Source organism: Stegastes partitus, unplaced genomic scaffold, assembly GCF_000690725.1.
Source record: "Stegastes partitus isolate 25-593 unplaced genomic scaffold, Stegastes_partitus-1.0.2 Scaffold88, whole genome shotgun sequence".
In the NCBI taxonomy this organism is placed as follows: domain Eukaryota; kingdom Metazoa; phylum Chordata; class Actinopteri; family Pomacentridae; genus Stegastes; species Stegastes partitus.
The window spans coordinates 767,850-792,434 of NW_007577819.1; the positions used below are offsets into that span (position 1 = coordinate 767,850).

Here is a 24,585-nt window from a genome sequence, read left to right on the forward strand (position 1 = left end):
TTTTTTTTCTTTTTTTAAATCATGTTTTTTTTTCCCACTCCCTGACCAAAATGACCCCAATCATTCTAGAAGATTAATTCTTTCCAAATATGTTCATCTGGTCAAAGTTCATGCTTTTTTTTTTTTCTTATTGCAGGAAAACAAAATATCACACTGTGTGTTTTTTTTTCTCTTGCACTCACAGAACAGACATTCACTGAATTTGAATTGTACTGTATTAGAATCACTGACTCTGCCTTTAATTGAAACATCTGTTCTACGCTACTATAATTGTATGGTGTATAATCTCAGATTTTAGTGTATTTTTTATGTTTCTGTTTACTCCTTGAGTCCTCTATTTGTTTAAATATGCCTTAATGTCCATGCTATTTAGGCAATTTATGATTTTACGACGCATTAACTTTAAGATTAGCTGATAAAAGAGTAACTTAACAGCCTGTTTTTACACTGAGCCGGAGTAAAATGAAGTCAGTCAACTAAAGTCAACTCTGTTTATCTCATCACATCTTGTTGCAGAGTCCCCAGAAGGGCATATGGATTACGACGTGCAGCCAGAGCTGTAAGCCAGCAGCGAGATAAAACTGTGGACCGAAGAGAACACAGCCCCGAAGACAAACCTGAACCCTCCAGCCACCCCCAGCGACCCCCCGCCGCGCAACCCAGGACGACTCCTCTCAACCGCCAGTCAGAAGATCAATGCCAATCTCTTTCCCAAATACCGCTAGCCACTGCTGCAGCAGAGTCCCCACTAATCACTCCGACATCCGATACAGACCCTCCTGCAGCGAACCCCCAGTCCCTCCGCAGCTTGTATCCCCAGCTGCCTCTCCCTGCTCAGGGCCGAGTGGGAGGAAGGCTCGGCGTGTCCTTCTGCATCTCACGCCGGGGGCCTCGGCTGGAGCCTTCCGCCTCTGTCTTCTCGGACCTGGAAGAAGAGGAGAGGGAGAAGAGGGAACAAATGAAGGAGAGGATAAAGGGAATAATGGAGGATATCGACAGGGAAATAGGGGAAGCGGATGAGAGGAAACACTGTGAGAGTGAAAAGGATAAGTCCGGCTCTGACAGTGTCTTACCGAGCAACTCGCCTCCAATCCCCGGAGAGATCGCGGGAGAAGAGGAAGAGATCGAAAAAAGAGACGCTGTGCAAGAACACTTTGCTGTTTCTGCAGCAGCACCTGATAATCAGAGGCATGATTCACTATTCTCGCCACCAGAGACACAGGTGACCGTATGGGACGCAGCACTAGCAGTGGCACACGTGGACGCCAAACACACCGACAGCGAGGCAGAGAGGAAGCAAGAAGCAGAGCAGGAGATGGATTCACGGCGGTACGTGTGTGTGCAGGGAAGGGACGGCTCTACCCGGCTGAGATGGCCTGTCAGTTTGCTTAAGTTCACCAAGACTCAACCGCACATCTCCTACAGCTGCAACCCGCTCTGCTCGCACCTCCAGCAAGCAGAAAAACTTGATCTGCGGGAGTCACAACAAAATCAGCTGTGTGCTCTTTCAGACGAATCAAACCCAGCTATTCCTACACCAGACGCCTGTTTGCAAAGACAGACAAGACACGAGCCGAGAGCACACAGACAGAAAAAAGCTGAAGAGATTTTCAAGGAAGAGCAACGTATCGATGTGGAGACAGAAGCACACCTGTTCCTCAAGAACAAAAAACTTTCATCATCAGACGCAGGCCCAGAGAGAGGGGGATGCATGCTAAGTATGGAGAACTGTGCGAGGGCAGCCTCCCATCCATTTGACCCCACTCATAGTGACAGCTCTGACACAAACTCCCAGAATCCTCTGGGAGGCAGATTAGAGGGTGCGAGAGGGATCAGGGAGAGAGCCATCACAGCCCTGAGCTGTAAATTAGAGTCTGTCACCCAGGCTGGCACACAGGGGATGTGCATCAGCCCGTCCAGGTGTGAGTGTGGGAGTGAGACAATGTGCAAGTGTGCCGGCGCTCTGCAGCCGAACGTGGGTGTCTCAGAAGTGTCACGCAAAAAGAAGAAAGCCAGCGCAAAGAAACACAAGCTGGGAAAGAGGAAGAGGGGTGAGAGGGAAAAGGCTTCAAACAAGCGCCAATCAGCGAGGTGCAAAGTGAGGAGCGTCGTCTCCACGGTCTCCACTGGAGGAGAGACGAGAGGAGAAGCTGGAGGGAGGTGGGGGAAGAAAAGGAGGCAAAGAGAGGAGAGGATGAGGAGGGTGGGGAGAGCAGGGAGCAGCTGTCTCCTGGGGAGATGTGAGGCTGAGCCAGTATCTGTCTCTGTCAGGAAGAGGAGGCCTCATAGGAGCCACGGCGCTGAATGCCAGTCACAGCCAGACAGAGAGCAGGCAGAGCACTCCAGTGTCTACTCCCAGCTCAGCAGACTCACAGCAGACAGAGATACCGAGGGGGAGGGAAAGCGAGACGCGGTGACTTTTCCCTGGCGGTCTCACTTCTCCTTGCACTCCTTCTCACCAGGATGTAACTCAAAGCTGTTTTGGGAAAGGGGTCACCATAGCAACCCCAGGAGTTTCATTGACTGCTGTTACCCTGACAACAGCTGTGGTAGCAGCCCGGCGAAAAAGAGAAAACTCCTCCACAGGGACAGGAAATTCATTCATAGTAAGAGGAAGAGGCACTGCGAAGTGTGGGAGGAGAGGGGAAGGAAAACTGGAGGACACTCGGGTGGCGGCAGAGATACCGATACAGAGCAGTGGGAGTGGATGAGAGGGAGCTGCCCCCGGGGCACCGAGGAGGGCAGATCAAGGACTGGGTGGAGCTCGAGTAACAGAGCGGTGGAGTGGGATCAAGTGGCGAGGTTTAGCCCAAGTCCCAGCAGCTGGGGCAGGAGGCGCAGACACCTCAGCACAGAAGACGTAGACTGGGACAGATGCAGCGTGGACAGATGGACGTGGGGCAGCAGCGACAGCTGGGAGGACAGGGGGACGCACCGGTCCACGTCGGGCTCCAGGACGGGCGCTGACAGCAGAGACAGCCCAGGCGCCATGTGGAGATGCGCCAGACGCTCGAGTTCAAGACACTTCTCGAGCCCCGAGTGGTGGACGAGCCGACAGACGTACAGCTGCCAGAGTGCGATGAACATGCAGGGCAGCAGGAGTCCGAGATCCTGCAGCCCCTGCAGCAGCACCAGCATGTCCGAGCTGAGCTGGGAGTGGAGCCGGAGCAGCACCTGCTCAGGAGTCACGTCCTCCAGGGCTGCCGAGGCCCCTCAGGAGGCCAAAAAGCACAGCAGCCCCACGTCCACCTCATCTGGCCTTTCCTCCAGCCCCTGCTCTCGTTCCTCTCCCTACACATCCACTTTTGTTCCCACAGTTCCAAGCCTCAGCGTGGACCATCGTGGTCCTTCGCTGTTAAAGGAGCCCTCCTCTGGCCCCGTCACCACCAGCAGCTCAGGCACAGCTCTTCCAGAACTTAAGACTGTCCCTCAGAAACCGGCTCGGACGCTGCTTCTCCCTCTCATAGGAAAACTACCCGCGATCCAGAGAAAGGCTCGGAGTAAAAAAGGGCTGCTGGAAAAGAGTCAGGAGAAGGAGAGAGAGGACGAAGAGGAAGCGAAGGAGTCGAACCCGAGCAGGACGCCAAATCCCTGTCCGCCGCAGATTTGGACTGACGACAAGCGGACAGGTGCAGAGACGGCTCCACCGATCAGCTTTACCGCTGAGGAGATGGACAAATACCGTCTCCTGCAAGAGCAAGCCAGAGAGCACATGCAGAAAGTCCTGGAAAACACACACGAAAGCGCAGATACACACACACGCACAGACTACACACACAAAGCACAGGCAGAAAGTTGTGGGATTTCAGAGGAACAGTACACACCTGCACCTTTGCACAACCCTCCAACCCAGTTAATTCACACCGACACGATGCAAAGACAGCACAGCCTGCAGGTCCAGCTCCCACACGTGGCCCAGCAGGAGAGCTTCACTCAGCCCATAGCTCTGGGCGTCCCCAGCCTCACCCCTCTCCCGCCGTCTCCCACTCTCTCCAACCTCCATCATATCATTTTACAGCACACAGCCCTCCCCTCCTCCTCGGCTCCCAGCTCCCCCTCCACGCCTGCCATCCACCCGCACCCGGCTCAGATTCCTCACCCGCCGCCCCCTCGCCACCCTTCCTTCCCTCATCATCTTCACCTCTCCCCCTTCTCCATCTCCTCCCTGTTTCCCTCCATCCTCCTCTCCCACCACCCCATCCCTCTCCTCCCCCAGTCCCACTCTTTCCACGCCGGCCCACTCGCTCCGCTCTCCCCGGTGGCCCTGCAACCCCTGAACCCGCAGCCCTTCATGGACAGATCGTGGCCGGTGAAGTTTCAGCAGAAGGCGTTATGATTTCCACAGAGCGGCTGCCATGTTTATTAATCTTCCTTGGCAACACTGACTGCTGAGAGATAGAGCGCGAGAGAGGGAAGGATTTTTTTTTTTTTTTTTCCAGTTTTGAACAAAAGCCTGCTATTTGAAATCGAGATGTGTCAACTCCAACTCCTATTCGCATATGCCTTCACACTCACACACACGCGTGCATACACACAGAACAGCCCAACTATTGACTGTTTTCAAATGAAAATTTGTTTCTCCATTTAGCCTCCGCTGTGTTGCGGCAGACAGTGAGAAAACAAGACTTTGATCCTTTGCTTTTTCCATCATTCCTCATTCAGGCCCACAATAAAGGGAAAGGTGCACCTGCTATTCAAAGACAAGCTGGGCTCGTGTCATCCTCTCGCTTCCCTTCTGAACCACAGACAGACCAGCTGCCTTTTGAAGTATCCCTCATGCCAGGGACAGAGGGGCAAGAGAAAGTGATAATACTCTCCCCCTTATCTCCATTTCATACAGGTTATCTGAGTAAGAGTGTGACTTTCAATGCGCATAAATAACGTAGCAGGTACTGGGGGGGGGCATTTTAACCTTGGTGTGCGCTGTATCTGTGTGGCTGATGGAGGTAATTCTGATCAGACGCACTCACACACAGCAGGAAGGACAACAACTAATTTCCATATCTGACAACGTGTAAAGACTTTTTTTTTTTTTTCTCTCCCGTCTCTATAGTGTAAATATTCTGACAGTGAGTGATAATATTAGAATGATGGGAAAATAATATGTGAATTTAACCTTGACCAGTAGTACAATGCTTATTCCACACTCGGTGGCTTCAGTGAGAGACATTTTCCACAAATTTTGATGTGTGGCGTTGGTTTTGTTTTTTTTTGTTGTTGTTTTTTATTTCCACACAGCATTTATCAGCTCGGTTGTCGAGACGGCATTGAATGAATCTGATATGTTCCATTAAAGCGTGAGTGGAAACAAATTGACTTTATTGCTTTTTCTTATTCCGTCTGATTCTTGTTGATCTCATAACGTGTTGCAACATAGAAGTGAACATAAAGAATTAATACTGTGTGGTTTTTGCTGCTTCGAAGACTGAGGGGCTCGAATTCCTCACAGTCTCAGATCACAGAGCAGTGTGGTTCCAGGCTTTTCTCGCTTTTGGCCCCTTTAATATGAGGCAATGTCTACTTGTGATCCCGTGTCACAGGGTGCGTATCTTGAGCGCGATAATTGCGAATGGATGTCACAGTAGGTAAAGCTACACGGTATTTCGCAAAAAAAAAATAAATTAGAAACTGATTTTTTTGTGTCATACTTTAACTGTTGAAAAGAGGTCGAGAACACTAGTAATTATTTGGTAATAATCACATCTCTGTAAAGGTACAAAGCCCCGTCACAGGGGCGCTGAATTAAAAGTGACGGTGACATTTAACAAGTTTGTCGACCAAGTATAGCAATTTATTCAATAAAAGGTGCAAAATACCTTTTTTTAAAAATTATTTCTAAAGTGTGGACGTATGAGTATGAAAGTGTTTTTACTGTGTCAATCCCAGACTGTGACTCTGCTCTTTGAAAAGCACCATATTTTGTATATTATTAGCCCTTTTATTGCCAAACACAAAAACCATTTTGTCCAAGGCTGCACAGGTTTCTTGGCCAGCATTTCAGCATCCAGCTGATTCAGACCTGCAGAATGTTTTTAAGTGCATATGGTATGCAACGGAATAAGTACACCTCTGCGCAATGTTACTTAAATGCAAGATGATATATTGTATGATGTATAGTAACTGCATTACCTCTAAGTAGATCAGTGGGGCATTTGCTCTCATGTAAAATTAATACAAACCCCAAGTCCCACCGTAGAAACTCAATGCAGCAAAAGCCATTACTGAGATTTAAATCTTTTATTTTTTTCCAGTAATTCGTATGTTCACCTTTATTTTTGATGACAGAATCAATCTCTCTTGTCCTGGAGGATACCAGATTTTCCGACAGATGTTTTGTCATTCTTCAGAGACTATTACTCAGCTGCTCTTTGCTGGAAGGGGTTGTGTTGTTCTCCCTGTTTCTTTTTCTTAAAACACCCCATTGGTTTTCTATTGGATTCAAGTCAGGTGGCACACTTGGTCAGGTCATAGTATTTATTTATTTATTTTTGTACTTTTTTCTCTTTTATTCTTCTTCTGCCAAGACTTGGACTCATCTTGTCAGCCAGTATTTTGCTTTATCCACAGACATTCATCTATAAATATCATCTCCTGACACCTTTTGCACTCATGCATCCCCACATCATCACACTCCCACCTCCGTGCTTCACCGTCAGGACTATGCATTCACTGTGGTAGCCCTGGTCAGGTTCACACCAAACATGCTGGACTCCATCAGAGCCAAACAAATAATAGAAACACATTTATCCATCAGGCTTCTTTTCATGTTCTTTAGCAAAGTTTAATCTTTTAATTTTATGCCAAAGACCAAGCAAGCTCTTGGTTAAAACTCTGATTTCCATTGATAACCCCTGTGACAAGTCTGAAGCACCTACCATCAGTTTTTCACAACTAAACTGTGAAAGTAGTTCACTGTCTATGGCGTCATTTGTGGAGGACGACCACTGCAGCTGTGATCAGTGCTACTATGGCTCCTTCTATACTTTCTGATTACTGCTGCAGCAGAGTTTTATTTGGTAACTGATCTTCCTGTATCCTTTTTCGTCTTTGGGAAAGTTCTGATGTTTACAGCTCTTTTCTTTTTTCTTTTCTTTTTTTTTTTTTTTTTAACCATTTTCATGTTTTTTTTTTTTTTTTAACCATTTTCATGCAGTAAGGCTGATTGGAAATCACAGGTGGACTCAGTTTAGTTTCCATGATCACAGGTTTTCTAATTTGTGTTTCTGTGACAACATGTGTATTCACTAATGTTGCATTGAGTTACAATTTTGGGGTCTGTATTTTCTTAAGTTTAAAGCATTAGTTTCTGATTGCTCATGAGAGAAAATTCTCTACTTGTCAACTTAGAAAAAAGACAGTTACTGCGAAGTGATACCACTTTAAATCATTTGACATTTAAGTGAAAACTCCCTTCTGTTGAATACTGTGCATAAGGAGGTCAAAAAAAAGGTTAAAAAAACAACAACTTTTTGCGTCATTAATAAAAGCCTCTTACTTACATGTCTTGCCAAGGGTTATGGATGCTGGTAACTGTTGCTATGCATTCAGGCCTGGTTGATTGGTGATGTATCAGTGCCGCTTGCCAAACGGTTGATCACTGCAGCGGCCGACACTCGGGGAGCAGAACGCTGAAGGGAACAGAGCGGCCTCCAGATGGTCTATGGACCTGGACTACCCAGAGTGCTTTGAGAGATTGGATTGATTTGCCCTCTGTGATATCGGCGAACACAGCCCAGAGCCGCGAGGAGGGAAGCAGCGAGGGGGTGACATAAATACGGACACAAAAACAAGACGCGGAAACCTATAGGCCCCGTCTCGAGGTAACTGGCTAGAGATATAACTCGACTCTCGCAGAGATTCAGTAATTAGAACACGAGTCTGTATTCTCCTCCTTGTGACCCCTGAGCTTGTGTGTGAGTTTGTGAGAAACAGAGACAGACAATCCCTATCTCTCTCCACAGGACAGGAGATCAAACAGACTGTGTGAAATATAGAGCAGCAATAATTAGCAGCTGTTACAGCATCAAACCTCACTATCTCTACCTCTCTGACACACACACACACACACAACCGACTGCTCTGTTCTTTTCCCAGAGTTTAATTTAGAGATACTCAAATGTGCTGCAACGTCTCCGCCGTCCAATACTGATAATCAGGGAGATGATACATAATCAACCCACTCCGGTTTTCTGCTCCATCTTCTCTGCAGTTAATAAGAATTCAAATCGTTCTAAAGGCAACAGAAACACAAAACTTTTAAACATCTCTAAGGTTATTTAAAAGCCAATTTAGCCATAACTTTACACAAGTTTCTCTCTCACACACACACACACACTCACGCAGAGAGTTATCCACACTGGGGTCATGTGGAAATTGCTAATCACAATATCACTGTACTTTCTGTCAGTGACTGATTAAACCATTACCTAAGCCCCGAGCCTCGCCCCCCCGGTGTGTTCATGTTTTGCTGCGGTGTGTGTGAGAGTGTGTGTGTGTGTGTGTGCGTGCCGCTCAGGAGTGTGTGAGTTGATTTATGATGGAGAGGAAGCGGTTTCTCCAGTCAATCGCTGCTGAAAATTAATGAGGAATAAAAACTAAAGCTGGCACTCAGTCAAATACAGCAGCAGTCGCACAGGGTAGCTCGGAGCCAGGGCAGGAATCGCTCCTATTGGCAACACATTTGATTGCGAGATTGTGGGTTGGCTACAGATTGCATTGAGCGAAAAAGAGCCCCTCGTGGCTTCTGGAGCGATCCATCGACCCAGATTGCCGTGTTGTGTAAATGAGACACTTCCCCGTCTATTCTTTTTCTTTTTCTTCTCTCCTACTACTGTTCTCTTTGATTCAACCGGGTCAGTGGGGCTGGCGCTCAGCTTTCCCCCGGCTGTTCCTCTGTGCAGAAGAATAGGCGCCATCACACTTCGTCCCACTCAGTTCCCCCTTATTCCACATATTTTACATGTTTGAATGCTGCTGCGCGGCACAGACCTTCACTGCACAATGTTCTTTGTGGTATTACGCCCAGAAAAACCCTCTTTCCGTACCTTATCTCTCACAGTGACATTCATTAAAAGTTTTTTTGAGTCATGGGAGAGTGTCACACACAGTGGCAGTACTGTTCCCCTCCAATTTACCTTCTTCTTTTTTTTTTACTGGATCCCTGTAGCTCTTAGGAGTAGGTAGGTGTTATACTAACAGCAAGGATATTATTCTAATTGTTCTACACAGCCACCAAATAACATTGGAGAGTGAAGATGAAGTCGAAAAAGGATGAGAATGCTGCAAAAACAGAAGAGAAATTGTAGTTTCTATTAGCTGAAAAGTTTGGGAATCCCTTTATCATTTACACTGAATAAAATTATAACAGCAATGTCTGCTCACTGAGCCTGTGTAAACAAAAAAAGGATTATTATTATTTAGATTGTTGAGCCTGTCTCACCATCTCAACAGATGGCTCAGCGGTTAGAGTGCCGGCCTCTCAAAGCAGTTTGTACAATCGTGTTTTTTTTCTGCTCAGGGCTTTTGTCATCTTCACATTTCTTCAATGATTGTGCTGATGCCTGTATATTCTTGGTGCTGAACAAAAACAAAATAAACACAGCATGCAAATTCTCTTCTTTCTGACTTAGCGAAAAAGTTAAAAATCTCATCTCTATTGTGTTTATGAAAAAGGTAGAAGTTAGCCAGTTCTATTACAGTTTTCAGCTGGTGACAAACTGAGTTAATCCACAATGATCAGATAGCGTGACCAGTGACTATAAAAGGCCTCCTTAAAATGCAGCTTTATTCAAATGACTCGATGCCCCAGACGACAAGGGAAAGACGGGAACAGGCTGTTGGCTGCTGGATGCTGGCATGTCAGCTGAAGCTTCAGCCAGGCTCTTGTCTGTCCACGACGCCACCATTTGTCGTCTAAGAAATCATTTCAGACAGCACTGTTTGACAATCTGCAACATGACCGCAGACAATGTGTCACCACCACCAGTTCATAGCCAGTCCAAAATTAGATAAAACCAGGCAAAAAGCAGTCCAAAATCAGTTGAAAATCAGCCTAAAACTGGCGTAAAACCAGCCCAAAACCAGTTCAAAACCAGTCTAAAACCAGTCCTAAACCGGTCCAAAATCCACCTAAAACTAATCTAAAACCAACCCAAAGCTAGTTCAACACCAGCCCTAAACCAGTACAAAATAAGTTCAACACCTGCCCTAAACCAGCCTAAAACAAGTACAAAACCAGTTCAACACCAGCCCTAAACCAGCCTAAAACCAGTACAAAACCAGTTCAACACCAGCCCTAAACCACTCCAAAACCAGTTCAATACCAGCCCTAAACCAGTACAAAATAAGTTCAACACCTGCCCTAAACCAGACTAAAAACAGTCCAAAACCAGTTCAACACCAGCCCTACACCAGTTCAAAATCAACCTAAAACCAGTTCAACACCAGCCCTAAACCAGTCTTAAACCAGTCCAAAACCAGTCAAAACCCAGTCCAAAATCAGCTTAAAACTAGTCTAAAACCAGTCCAAAACCAGTTCAACACCAGCCCTAAACCGGCCTAAAACCAGTTTAACTCCATCCCTAAACTAGTCTAAAACCAGTCTAAAACCAGTCCAAAATCAGTCACACACCAGTCCTAAACCAGCCTAAAATCAGTTCAACACTTGTCAAACACTGTCCTAAACCAGTCCAAAACCAGTCAAGACCCAGTCCGAAACCAGCCTAAAACTCACCACCTGAGCCCGTTTCTAGCTCGTCCATCTGCAGAGTCATTTGCAGAGAGGCTGATGAAGATGTTGGTGTGAACAACCACATATTATCTGCTCAAACTGAGACAGAATCACCTGAGGGCAGCTGATTTGTGATCTTGTTGCCCACCAAGGCCTTTGCTCTAACAGCACAACGGCATCATAATCAGCTCCAGCGGGCAGATATTCATTTTTGTTGGATGTAGATGGAGGACGAGTCTTGTTTTCAGCTGTGGCAGATGGCAAGTTTGGCATCGTACAGGTAAACACTATGTGAACGTCAACATCACGTGGAGGTTGGACCGTAGAGATGGAGGAGTGACGGTGTAGGCAGTGATACGCCACGGACAAAGAACAATTTTATCGATGGCAATCTCGACGATGAAATTAATTCGCCACCACCACTTGACGTTTCAACAACACATCCTCATGTCTCCAGAATGTGCACTGGCCTTCTGCAGCAGCTGAAAATGTTCCAGTGCTACAACCCGTAGCCTATTCATGCATGTAAATGGTAAATGGTCTGCACTTACGAGCATTTTTCTTTCTTAGTGGTACTCAAAGCACTTGACAATGTGTCTCCCATTCACCCATTCACACAACAATAAAGACAGAAGTGGCATTCAAGGTGCTTTCCTGCTATCGGGAGCAACTTTGGGTTCAGACTGTGATGTCCGTCAAGTTCCCGTTTTATGTTTGCACATTTTACGTCTTGTCTTTCCTGTTGTATTTTGTAATCACCAACCTGTTGTCTCTGTTTTAGGTTCACTTCCTGCACGCCCTTCCCCTGTCTCGTCGCACCTGCTCCCTGATTGGTCCCCTGACCTGTTTCCCATCTTCCCTCATTACCTCTTGTACTTCACCCTGTGTGTCTCGAGGTGTCGTTGCCAGTTTGTTGTACTTCGCGGTCCTCGTCCCAGCGTTTCATAGTCATAGTCTGTTTTGTGTAGGACCTCGTTTCTGCCTTTTTGCCTCTCGTCTTTGGATACCTCTGCCTTGCCGATGGATCGCCTGTGTACCGAACCCTGCCTGGTAATAAACCTGCTTTTCTGCCTGAACCTGTGTGTGCAATTGTGTCCACCTGCTCCGTTCTTAGTGAGTTCTTGACACAGACCCAGCCTTGTGACTAGTGGACAACCCGCTCTAACCCAACAACATCTAGATGTCCAATAACATGATCTCGTCCTCAAAAATGTCCATCAACTCCACCAAGCCCTTCAGGAGGAGCACTGTACACCAACACCCTCAATAACTCTCTGATCTGTGGCTTGCTACTGACTTGTGACTTCTGCTGTATGACCCTCGTCTCCACCTGCACATTATCGTTTCCAGTACGGTTTTAGAGATGCTGTTTGTCGGAACAACAAATACTTATTCCCCTATGTGACAAAAAAAGAACGGTTAGACTTTAATAAAATATTACACGCTGCGTTTCGTATTTTTCTTCGGTATATTATTCAGCATCTCTGGTGATTTTGGTGCATCACCTTGTTAACTTTAGCTGGTGTTTGAACTCCCATAAAGCAACAGTTCAAAGAGTAATCTGTCACCACTCATGCGTCAAGAGACACCGCTCCTGCTGCGGATGCAATATATGGAAAGCTAAGTGGATTCTGGCTGTTTAGAGCTTTTACATCAAAACGATGGATCGCTGTGTATAATTCTACACCGCAAAGAAAGCATCCTACAGAAACAGCAAGTCTATCTTTTATTTTCTTCTCTTTATTTCATACCTTTACTGTTTGTTTAGCTCGCCGGTTGATGCAAGACTTGTTTGTGTAGGACTCGTATTATGTCGAAATAACTATGTGGATTCTGGTCTACAATGGATTTAGGGATTACAGGAGGTAGTGGGCTCGATGACACTCTTAAACTTGGCGCACTCCCCCAAGGACAAGACACTGTCAGCACATTGCTTACACTGCTGCATCTGCACACGTACACACACACACACACACACACATATCGAGGTGTAATAGGGTATAATTTAGGGGGCTGTAATAGTGAGATGTGATGCTCGGTTGTAAGACAGCATGGCTAATTCCCCGGTTATGTTATCTCTGAGAGACAGATGTTTCCACCAAAGATTACTATGCGCACACACACACACACACACACCAAACAACAACAACAACAACAGCAGCACACATACACACACACTGCGAGCGTGCAGAGATACATGAAATCATTCCATCCTCAGACAATTGCAGCAGCGGGGGAGTCTAAAATAGCCTTATTGACCAAAAAAAAATAAAAATACAGATCAATGATGAAGGCAACTTTTTCTGAGAGTTAATTATGAGATGTAATGAGTTTCTGCTGGAATACAACAAAGAGAGAAAAATAAAAACAACACATAGTTTTTCCTTGGACAAATATTTCATTTAAAGCGGGTAAATGAGTCGTATGAGAGACGTTGACCTTTTCTCTTATTGATCAAAGAGGGAGGGGAAAAAAAGAAGACATTTTCCAAGCTTTTTAAGGCGCTTTAAAACACACCGTATCACCTTTAAATGATCATATGAAACCCTGTAAAAGGTGAGTATTAACCCGTTGTGTCAGTCAATCAGCTGCAAAGGTTTTCTTTTTGTTTTGTTTTTTTCTCACAGGCCATTCAAGAGAAATCCATTCTATACTGGAAACGGTTTCTCAGCAGAGGATAAAGGTCACTTGATTTATGGCTTCTCGCGGTGGCTGTCAGGAAAACCCTTGGGTTAGATAACCATCACTCCCATCGTGTCGTTAATTCACAGTTTGAATGCATGGCCACAGCTTTAAGGAACGTGATGTGGATGAGTGACACGCGGTTCCTGTCAATCCTCGAGTCAGTGGAGTCGATTTTGTCCTTGATCTTTTCTTTTTTTTTTTTGTTGTCCTGCTTACTAAGTCTCTTGCTTAGAATATCCATAAAGCTAATCCAAACACAGTGTCCGTGATTCAAAAAAAAAACACTGTGGCTTTGAGAGGTTGAATGAATTGCTTGTGCACCTTGAAGGGAATCTGAGTGCTCGAGCGTGACTTCAAGAGGACAATTTACACAAATGAACATGTGAATGTGCGTATATAAATAGTAGGACTGCCTCTCAAACTCTGTTTCTCCTCTGAGCTCTGATCTGCCTCGTCCTGTTTCCGTTTAACCGGTTTCAGCTTTAAGTCTCCAGATTCTGATAATTTCCCCTTTTAATCCCTTCAGAGGAGCACCCCGCTTAACTCTCTAATTAAGTCAATGATACACACATACGCCGACACGGGGTAAACAGCACACACACACACACACACACACACACACACAGCTTGTAGAATTCAGATATCTAATGCACGGACAACTGGTGGTTGCCGTGTCGATGCTGGTGTGTGTGTGTGTGTGTGTGTTTGTGTGACTGTATTTCAATGATTAAGTCCCAATCAGGATGTTGTTATGACAACACATGCATTTTTAAGCTGTTAATCCAGGATTATTCTCCCCTCCACTCATCTCATTACCGTCGATTATTAAAAAACACATACAGGAACGCGCGTGCACGCACAAATACTAATTATGGGATGGTTTCCCTGGAGACTGAACACATGCTGCTAGGGTCTACAAAGATAGCTCTACATACAGGTGGAAAAAAAAGAAAAAAAAAAGCAATGTAAGACTGCACCTCAGGCCTTCTTTTTTTATGTAATTTGCAGAGATTTGAAAATATGAAAGATCACACCGTGTAGATCCGTGGCATGGCAATATAAAATACAAGTGTGCTTATTACTGTGTTTTTTGGCCTCTCAGAGAGCTGTTCTGGCCTTTTCAGAGAGCGATTTCCAGCGAGAGGAGGAAACAATGCGAGCAAACAGCAAGTGTCCTTTCCCCGTGATTGAATGTGTGTCCTTGTGTAGAAACTGCACTAGCCCTCTCTCAGCGAGCGAAAATATTCCTGCAGCGCTGAGGCTGATGTACAGGTGAGAGAATGGCCAAGGATTTTTGAGATCACCCGAGGCTTTGTGTCCACTATGGCCCGCTCACGCTGGGTCAGCTCAGAATAACCAGAAAGGGCTGACCGCCAGTGTTCACTCACCCCTGGAGTCATTAATCACACAGCACTGCAGATGAGCCACATGGACACACGCCGTAACACACACAAATATAGAAACCTGCATACACAATAGGGCTCATTTTAATTATAAAAGGCAAATTCTAGATGACAGAGTCGCTCCAGGTAGTCGTTCCTCAAGGCCTGTACTGGTGCATTACCATACACCAAACATCACAGACATGAATAATTGTGAGCAAAGCCCAGTCCACAAATAACAACACATCATATCACATTAGGCTAAGATAATCTGCAGCAAAACCTGCGCACATACACACACACACACACAATATCATATCTGTAACTTTCCTCCTGAGCTGTATTTCATGCTCCTTAAACACAAACATGCACAATCAGATCACGGTATCTGAACCCCCTGTATTCCCAAACAGGCCTCTCGGCTTGCAGCTGGCTCGCTATCAGGGGCAGGATCTCAGATAGCGTTCCCATTTACCGGTTATGAAATTCTTCAAAGGGCCCACGTGGCAGCGGACGCCCGAGTTTGTTAACAGGCGTGGTTGCATGGAGAAATACTCTGTGGTGGTTGTGTGTTACAGCATGTTTGTCACACGTAGCAGTCTCTTTACTAACGGCAACTAGGGGCGAAAAACTCAACATGCACCAAAAGTATAAACAGGGTCTTAGAAAAGTCGGTTATTGTAGTATATTTTTTACAAGGGCATCGAAACTACGGCACAAAAAGTGTTTAAAATGTGGACAGATGCTACTTAAATTGAGTCAATCAATCCCCATTTTGCTAAAGCAACACACACACAAATGGACTGTTTGCAGGTTTGCAAGATTGTTGAGATAAAAGGGGCAGAGATGTGAAAAAAGTACAATATACAAAAGAAGTGAGCACATCCTTACAATATCTCCTAAATGATCCTAAATTTTGTTAAAGGCAAGTTGAGCAGCATTTTGTTCTATTGTAAATTTTAAAAAATAGCAGTTTAGATTTACTCATGAAAATACAGGACTCAAAGTAGGAACTGAAAAGTCAGCAGTCATTACTGACATTCAAATCTATTTTGTCAACACTTTATATGTCAGCCTTTGTGTTTTACTAAATCCTGTGTTGCTCCACTTTTCTCCTCTAAATACCCCAGCGGTGTTCTTTTGGATTCAAGTCAGACAACGCACTCGTGCAGGTCAAAGTTTTCACTTTGTACTTCTTTAGAAAGTCTTGTGTGATTTTTGGCAGTGTGCTTTCGAGCATTGTCAGAATACTGCTCTTCTGCCAAGTTTCTTTAGACCGGAGAGTCGACTTGTCAGCCAGTATTTCGGTTCATCCACAGACATCCGTGGTGCATCTGTTAATGTAATTTCACTAAAACACCTTCTGCGCTCACACAGCCCCGTATCGTCGCACTCCCACCTACACGCTTCACTGTCGGGACCATGCATCCACTGTGGTCGTCCTGGTCAGGTTAACATGCTGGACTCCATCTGAAATGATTTATCTTGGTCTTACGTGACCAAAGAATACGCTCGTAATATTCATCAGGCTTCTTCTCGTGTTTCTCTGCCAAGTTTAGTCTTGCAGTTTTGTGCCAGAGAGCATGCAAGATTTTATTTTTTTTTCTTCTTGTCGATAGATGCGGATGTTATGCAATGTCCTTCACACTGTCGGAGCAGTTAGAATAACAATGATTTCCACTGATAACCCCCGTGTCATATCTGAGGCAGCTGCTGTCTGTTTTTCAGAGCCAGACTGTAAAGTGGTGCATTTAATGTGGTGTATAGGAGGACGAGCACTGCAGCTCTGATTAGTGGTACCATGGGTTGTTCTAGACTCCCTGATTACTGGTTGGTCATCAATCTTCTTGTATCTTTGTGAAGTCTCTCAATCAGACTGTTTCATTCCTCTGAGAATTCTTCATGTGGAGCCATGATGCAGACATGCATTTAGACACAGTCCATCGCTCCAAAACTAAGAAAGTTCTGGTGTTCACAGCTCATCTTATAACCGTTTTCATGCAGTTAGGCTGATTGGAAATCACAGATGTACTCAATTTGGTGATCACAGATTTCCTAACTTGTGCGTCAGTGGCCACAGGGGTATTCACAGTTTCTGCTCTGAGGCCGGTATTCTAAATACTAAATACTTGTTCGTTATATGCAACACCCCACTGTTCGACTTATAAATGACAAAACTATTGAGAGGTGACACAATTTTAAATACTTGACATTTAAGTGTTTTTGCATGAAGGTGTTCTCGCTTTAGTTGAATACTCAGTGTGATATTTCTGCCCTGACTCTGCTGTGAATATCTCACATTTTGAGTTTTCCGTTGTGAGTAAAAGACAAACCCTGTTTAAATACTGTGCTCGTCTTTGTCCACAAAACAGCAGCAGCATCTGTCGCAGTCTAACCAATCACACGTACAAACCCTCTCTTCACCTTTGCTGCACTCAGTGTAGAAAAGATAAATATATAAAAAGTGAAAAGCATCTGTCCGTTATTGTGCCACGGCAACCCATGCACGCTGCAGGGTGAAAGCTAGTTAGAAAAAAAAAATATCCTCTTTCCCCTCTCTAGAAGGTTTTATGCAAGTCACTCTGAAAAGTCTAGCAGAGAGAGAGAGAGAGAGAGACGCATTCTGCATAAGTTAATGTCAAATTCTTTCTATTGTGTCTCGCTGAATCCAATGAGTAACCAAAAAGCCAAAAAAAAAAAAAAAAACTGAAGGGGGAGAATAAACAGAATCACATAAAAATTCAAGCACTGCACATAAGCTTGGAATATTAGAGTGTCATTTAAAGATAGCATTTGTTGGTGGACAGTTTTCGAACAATGCTCGCATAAGGTGATTCACTTTTTAAGAGGGAAACACTGCTGCCGCCGCCGCTGAGCTCAAGTAATTAACATGCTGCTTTTGTGTGTTTTTGTTTGGATGTGCGCATGTGTCGCGTATGCCTGCTTGTAGAAACCACGCGTGGGTGTGTACAAGAGGTAAAAGCATTCAAAGGTGTTTTGCTTCTGCTGCCGGTGAGAAGTAAAGCTCTAAAACTAATTTCTTTCATCAACATCTGTCAAGGAGATTAAGCGAGGCATTACTCAAGTATGCACTTATTTTACCAAAAGCATTAAACAACTGACTGAAAGAGATTGAGTAGACTGCAGCTTTTAATGCCACTCTTCTTTGTGCATATCACCGGAATTCAAATTTAATCTTTGATAAGCAGGTGTGAAAGGAAAACCATTAAAAAAAAAAGGCACTTTGGAGAGCGCACAAGAAATACAGGGAAGCACGACGGGGGGAGAATCAAAGTAAGGAGGTGTGATCAGTGTTCCATGGGCGCCGCTGCTTCGTCCTCGTCGCTGCAGGGTTCATAGTCTTCGTCCAAGGCTGGGTCCCCCTCCTCTCCCTCCATCTCCCCTCCCAGTTCGCCCAGCAGCTGCTCCACATGCTCCAACACTGGCTGGTCATCACATCGAAGCTTACCGTACAGCTGGAGAGAAGGGGGGAAAAAAGAAGGGAGGGGGGGGACAAGAAAGGATGATGCAAGGGTATAATAAGCGAGTAAGTAGAATGGAGAAAAAAAAAAGGAAATTCTGAATAGAAAGTAGGTTATAGAGCAGAAATACTGAGACCGAATATGAAGTGCAAAATTATACTGTGGAGGCAATACAAGAAATGAGATATGGTGAGTGAAAAGAAGCTCTTTTCTTGTGTCACTGAAGTTAACAGTGCATCACTACAGCATCCATAAGCAGCCGCCTGGAGCTGGAGAGGGGTGGCGGGCGGGGGGGGGGAAGCGAGCAGCCCTGAGGTTTTAAGTCTCTAAGTGCCGGTTAGGCCGCCTGAAATATCCAACAGCTTCTGCATTCTGTCAGCGAAGGCAGTCGCGGCTCACAAAACGCTGGTAAACAGTTTTTGTCTTTCATTTGGCAAATCAGCACATTTGATACACAGTTGAGCCGCACAGGAGACTAAAAAGACCATTTATCTTCCTCCTGCTGCGTGCGCGCACACGCGAGCATCCGGCAGCGCATACGGTTGTGTGGTGCAGACGTGCACGCGCGCACATGTAATCAAAGTTATCTCGGTGAAATATGCCATGAAACAGCAAGATAAAAAAAAAAAGTCCTGTTCTCAAAGCAGCCGGAAGATTTATCTCTGTAAAATACTCTGCTTGTGTGTAATTACTGAACTCAAAGTGGGGCTGGGTGATAAAACTACTCGTGCTGCCACTGAGGACAGCTACCATAACGCTGTGTTTCTGCATACAGACTAAAGGAGAACGGATGCAGCAATTTATATTTATTCTTCCTTTTCCCAGAGCAGAGGGAAAAAAAGAAAAGCGAGTGGGTTTATATGATCTAGGAATATTATTCTATTTGGATGTATTTAACACACACGCGTGCACGGTCACTTAAACCTCATGGAGCATGGACAATAAGCAGCTGAGCGCCATCATTCTTACTAAAAGTGTAACGAGGCCAGGAGAGTGAAGAAGAGTGTGTGTGACTGCTCTGCCCCAGGACCAGTCTCTAAGCAACAGCAGGTCCTGACAGGAGACACGCAGCCTCATGGGAACTCATTTGGAGCGTTAGAATGTGTAGAGTGTGTGTGAGTGTGTGTGTGTGTATATTTAAGTGGATGCTGTCTCTGCAGGTTGGGAGCTCCGGGGAGGCAGAGCGTGACCCAGGTCCAGGCACGAGGGCTGATACCAGGAGAGAGGTGACCCTCTCAGACTCTTTAGAGCACACACACACACTGATTCTCATTCTACCAGTGTCACTCTGAAACGCCTCGAGATGTTTATCTCCCACCGAACGCTCTGAATAAAAGTGGGGTTTGCTTTACAATAGCTCAATCCCCAGAATAATTGCAACATTGCAGCCTTGCGTTAAAGGCAGAGGGAGTCTTTCATAGGAGTTGCGTAAGAGGGGGAAAAAAAAAACCCTCCAACACATACAGTGAATATGTGCAAACATACTGTATGTGTAATGCTGGAAATTGTATTCGTATGTGGCGATATTTACAACAAATCAATAGCACATTGTGTCTGCTGGACAGGATGTGATTATTCATTGTGATACTTTCAGGGAGCTAAACAAACAGGAGCTATTCTTTACACATTCGGCTGCTGAGATCAGCACCAGCACCGTGGAAAAAAAAAAAAACACAGGCCTTTCTCATTTACAACAGCCCGTGTTTTCTTTTCTCACTTTCACGGCCCAGAGAGCTGCCTAGAGAGGGAGGGAGAGTGTGTGTGTGTGTGTGATTGTATAACTTTTTCATGGTCCACTTTGCTCTACTTTCAAGCCCTAAGTCACGGCCCAGAGCACACTTGACCACAGCTATAACAACTCACGCACACAACATATTATACGTGCAGAGGCGCATGGACACATTTGTTCTCGACGTCTACTCGCCGGTCTTTTTATAGCCGCGCTGGTGGCACGGTTCTAAGGACGGTACTGTCGGCCTGTCTGGTCCGTCACTTTGGTGCTGACTGAAATATTTCAACGTTAATCGGATGGATTGCAGCGAAAATTTGTACCGAAATTCTCATTCTTCAAAAGGGCGAATACGCCTCCGTGAGTTTGTGGCTCAGAATGAAATATCTTGACAATTATTGGATGATTTGGCATTAAATCTAGTGCAGACATTCAAAAGTCCCTCGAAGATGAATCCTAATGATTGTAGCAGCATTAGCTTCAGGTTTCTTACCTGTAAAATGAAATATCTCAACATCTACTGGATGGATTGGTACTACAGATGAACACTCGATTTCACATCCAAATTAAAATCTGAAACTAAGGAATTAGCAAATGGCAAAGACTGCAGTTTAAGATATACATTATGTCGGACACAGGATTGATTTTTTTTAATCTTGCTTGATAGCAAAATGTGCAAAACTTTATTGGTGTATTTGCAGAAAGTTCCTATTATTTCCTTATTGGGATAACTTGACTTCCTGTTATTATTATTACTTAATTTATTTAACCGGACAATTTTAACAAGATTTATGAAGACTCCTCTATCTTCTATAAAAATAAAATAAATGCCTGAAGCCATTTATATCCTTAAGTTGTTATCCTTGCATTAGAATAGAGCTGTTGATATTCTGGTGGTTTCCTGTGTGGTTGTGATCAATCACATTTTGTATCTAGCGCACAATAAATATTCAACTGAAGCTTTAAAAAAACAATATCGCAAAAAACAATATCTGCTACCAATTAGATATTTTCCCCAAGTGGTGCAGCTCTGACTGGGATCAAATTGTGTTCATTCATGGTCCACAGAGGATGAATTATACTGACAATGTGCTAACAAACTTTTGGAATTATCATCGGATCAAACTTATATAATACTCCAGTAATTTGATTTATGGCCACTAACCACATTCCCATCAGCCTCTGCTTGTTTAAGCACTAACATTGACAACTAGCATCACTGGCATTAGTATTTATATCATCTAGTTTATGCACTTTTTCCAGTCATCATGCACACATATCAATTGACAGATAAATCGCATGACACATAGTCCTGATTTCATATGCCATACTCACAGCTTTATTTATACACAACATTGCTTCTAGTTTGTTAGCGCGCACATTCTAGTTACTTTGTCACTGTGTGTTCTGTTTACTTTCTTTTCTTTATGAAACCGTTACCTCCAGGTGTGGCCCCAGTTAAGAGGAGCCAGTGTGCCCAGCTGCCCCAAATCCTGGTGATGAGGGGTAATTGGAAGGGACGAACTGTGGCTGCTCCAGGGGGGGGGGGAAAAAAGAAGTCTCCTCACTATTTGATTTGTTTACTGTTAAAAGCATTTGTTTGAGTTTGTATATAAGTAGTATTATGTAGAATACATTATCTTTTTGTGTTTGTTTTCCCTTAAACCTAGCCTTATGTCTTTTGTGCCTTGTTTAGTCGTGTTTGTTTCTGTCTATCCCCCTGTTTAATGGTCTGATCAGCCAGTTAAAAAACCCCAGTGTGTGTGTCAGTGTTTGGTCAGTTTGTGCTCTGTTCTGTTCGGGTTAGGTTGGGATTTGCTTTAGTTCAGTTCTGTTTAGTTGACCTCTTTTTGTGGGCCCAGAACTGTTTTTACTTTTCATTATGTTGTATCTTTTTGGTATTTTTGTTTAATAAATACCTAGTTTTTTCCCTCACATAAGCTATTTGACCATTTAATAGGTGAGTTTGACAATGCAGAATTAAAATGACACATATCAACAACATCATTTGGACTAAATACACTATTTACGATATCTTTAATGTCATTCTGACCAGCCAAAACCACAGTAAGAGATCTCTGTAACTGAGTTTGGACTCGTCAGAATAACAGCTGCAGGTATTTCAATCATCATTTTTGACTCGTCTGAATTGCATGATGCTGCTCATACGAGGCTCCCGCTGGTTTTTGGTTCATCAAAGCATTTGAACAGTGTTTGCAGAAGTAATAGCAGCTACTGTGGTAGACAAGACTGTTAGAAATTAGCGTAAAACAGACAGAGCTCATCAGCGAGGAGTGTGAGGAGAACAAGAGCTTTGTTCTTTAGAGATTTGTGGTCAAACTTTACCAGAACTTCAACTTCAGGCAACTCTAACATGCAAGTAAAGTGTTCTACGTGGTTACGGTTGCAGTGTCACAGTGTGTTTGAAAAGAAAGCCGCCTCTGCCTCCCACTAGCTATAGTGTCGGAAAAAAGTTGCAGGTATCTGCAATGTCAATTCAGCGAGTCAAAACTTTAACTCAGTATCTGTAATTAGATTTTGACTGGCAGAATTCCAGCTTGAGATATCCACATCATTCTGACGAGTTCAAACTTCATGTAAGATGTCTAAAAATTCTTATATAGATAGTTTGAACTGTGGAGAATTAAAAAACATCTTGAAATAGAATTATGAAAAGTCAGAACTCAAGCGTAGGTATGTGAAAGTAGAATTACAGCAGGTCAGACTTCAGCTGAACTGCAGATATCTGTAACGAGAAACACATGAACGCTGTTGAGATCCGAAATGTTCTTTTTTTAATTGATTGAATTACAGATATCTGCAATACATATCTAGTTTGCCGTAGTTGTGTAACCTCACAGAGTTGCAGGAGTGACTGTATGCATCCTTATTCTTGTCAATACACATGTGTGGTGTTGCTGAATTTATAAAACTTCATCTTCAAAATAGTATTTTAAAAACTCAATAGCGAGTGAACACACAATGCAACAGCAGTGCACCCTAATTGTTAGGTTTGCTACAACGCCGGTGCATGTTCACCTGGGAATTGGCAAACCTCTAAACAAGAAAAAAAAAATATTTGAACGCTCCAAGTTTTGAGAGATTTCGTGACACGTTGTGGCATAAATCAACATGGCAGCAGTTATAGTGAAGAGTTGGAAGAGTAGTTGGAAAGTCTGACTTCACGATAATGACGGCGACGGCTCCGATCCCTGGTAATAGAACCGCACAGACCTATGGAATTTAATACAGAACAGAATCACTTCAAGTCCACGATGGTGCTTCTGAATCTGAATGAGGCCTCACACCGTTCATGGTCATTACATTACAACCTGTTTCGAAGAAGTAGAGATAAAAGAAGTAAGGAAGATGGTGAAACTGTACCAATCGACATCACAACTATGTGTTAAAATGTGAAGTACGGCACACAACATCCCACTGCAATAACAATTAGATGGCAAATTAGCAAAATGCATCCCCTTAGTGATGCACAGTAGGCCAGGCAATGTGCTCTCATGACAAACAGTTCATATTTACTATATTAAAAACACAGACCCCGCAGTGGGAACTCTGTGAAGCTAAAGTCATTATTTAGATTCAAATATTTTGTCTCTTTAATCCATCATGTGTCCAGACTACTTTTTTTTTTTTCCAGCTGCTCTTTGCTGGAGGAGTTGTTTTGCTCTACCTTTCTCTTCAAAATACCCCAAAGGTCTCCTTTTGGATTCAAGTCAGGCGACAGACTTGGCCAGGTCACAGTTTGCACTTTTTTTCCTCTTTAGAAACTCTTGTGATTTTGGCAGTGTGCTTTGCATCATTATCATGCTGAAATATTCCTCTTCTGCCAAGCTTTCGCAGACAGTGACTCATCTTGTCAGCCAGTATTTTGCTTTATCCACAGACATTAATTTTTCATCAATAAATGTCATCTCCCTAACAGCCATATCATCATGCTGCCACCTCCGTGCTTCACTGTCAGGACCGTGCATTCACTGTGGTGGCCCTGGTCAGGTTCACAACAAACCAACACATTTATCTTATTTATCAAAGACGGCGCCATCAATGTTCATCAGGCTTCTTTTCGCAGAGTTTCATCTTACAAGTTTGGGCTAAAGAACATCTCTTGGATATAGATTTTGTCACGCGTTGCTCTTCAGACTGTCCGAGCTGTCACAGAAACTTGGATTTCCATTGATAACACCTGTCCTTGCCTGTAAGATTTCAGATATCGATTGTCCACGTAGTTCACTGTCTGTGGCGTCATTTCAGGAGGACGACCACTGCAGCTCTGATTGGTGCTATGATGGCTCCTTCTATACCTCCTGATCACTACTGCAACAGTGTTTCCACTTATTTTTATGTGGTAACTGATCTTCCTGTATCCTTTTTCATCTTTGTAGAGTCTCACAGTTAGAGTTTTCAGTTTCTCTGGCAATTTTCCCCCCCAATTTTTTAGCCAAACCAGGGCCAAACCTGGGAAAGTTCTGGTGTTTACAGCTCATTTTACATGCAGCAAGGCTGATTGAAAATCACAGGTGGACTCAGTTTATTTTCCATTATCACAGGTTTTCTAAGATT

General features: G+C 44.2%; 2 protein-coding genes across 2 annotated transcripts in view; one reads left to right on the forward strand and one right to left on the reverse strand.

Annotated features, from left to right (window-relative positions):
- znf804b (zinc finger protein 804B) overlaps window positions 1-4,336 on the forward strand; it is a 56,689-nt gene extending 52,353 nt beyond the window's left edge. Inside the window, exon 4 of the mRNA XM_008277068.1 lies at window positions 517-4,336. Coding sequence (XP_008275290.1) covers window positions 517-4,336 — 3,820 coding nt within the window. The remainder of the gene's footprint in view (window positions 1-516) is intronic.
- A 10,547-nt stretch (window positions 4,337-14,883) lies between these two features.
- Window positions 14,884-24,585, reverse strand: part of LOC103353891 (UPF0661 TPR repeat-containing protein C16D10.01c) — a 39,784-nt gene continuing 30,082 nt past the window's right edge. Inside the window, exon 11 of the mRNA XM_008277069.1 lies at window positions 14,884-18,272. Coding sequence (XP_008275291.1) covers window positions 18,105-18,272 — 168 coding nt within the window. The 3' untranslated portion in view covers window positions 14,884-18,104. The remainder of the gene's footprint in view (window positions 18,273-24,585) is intronic.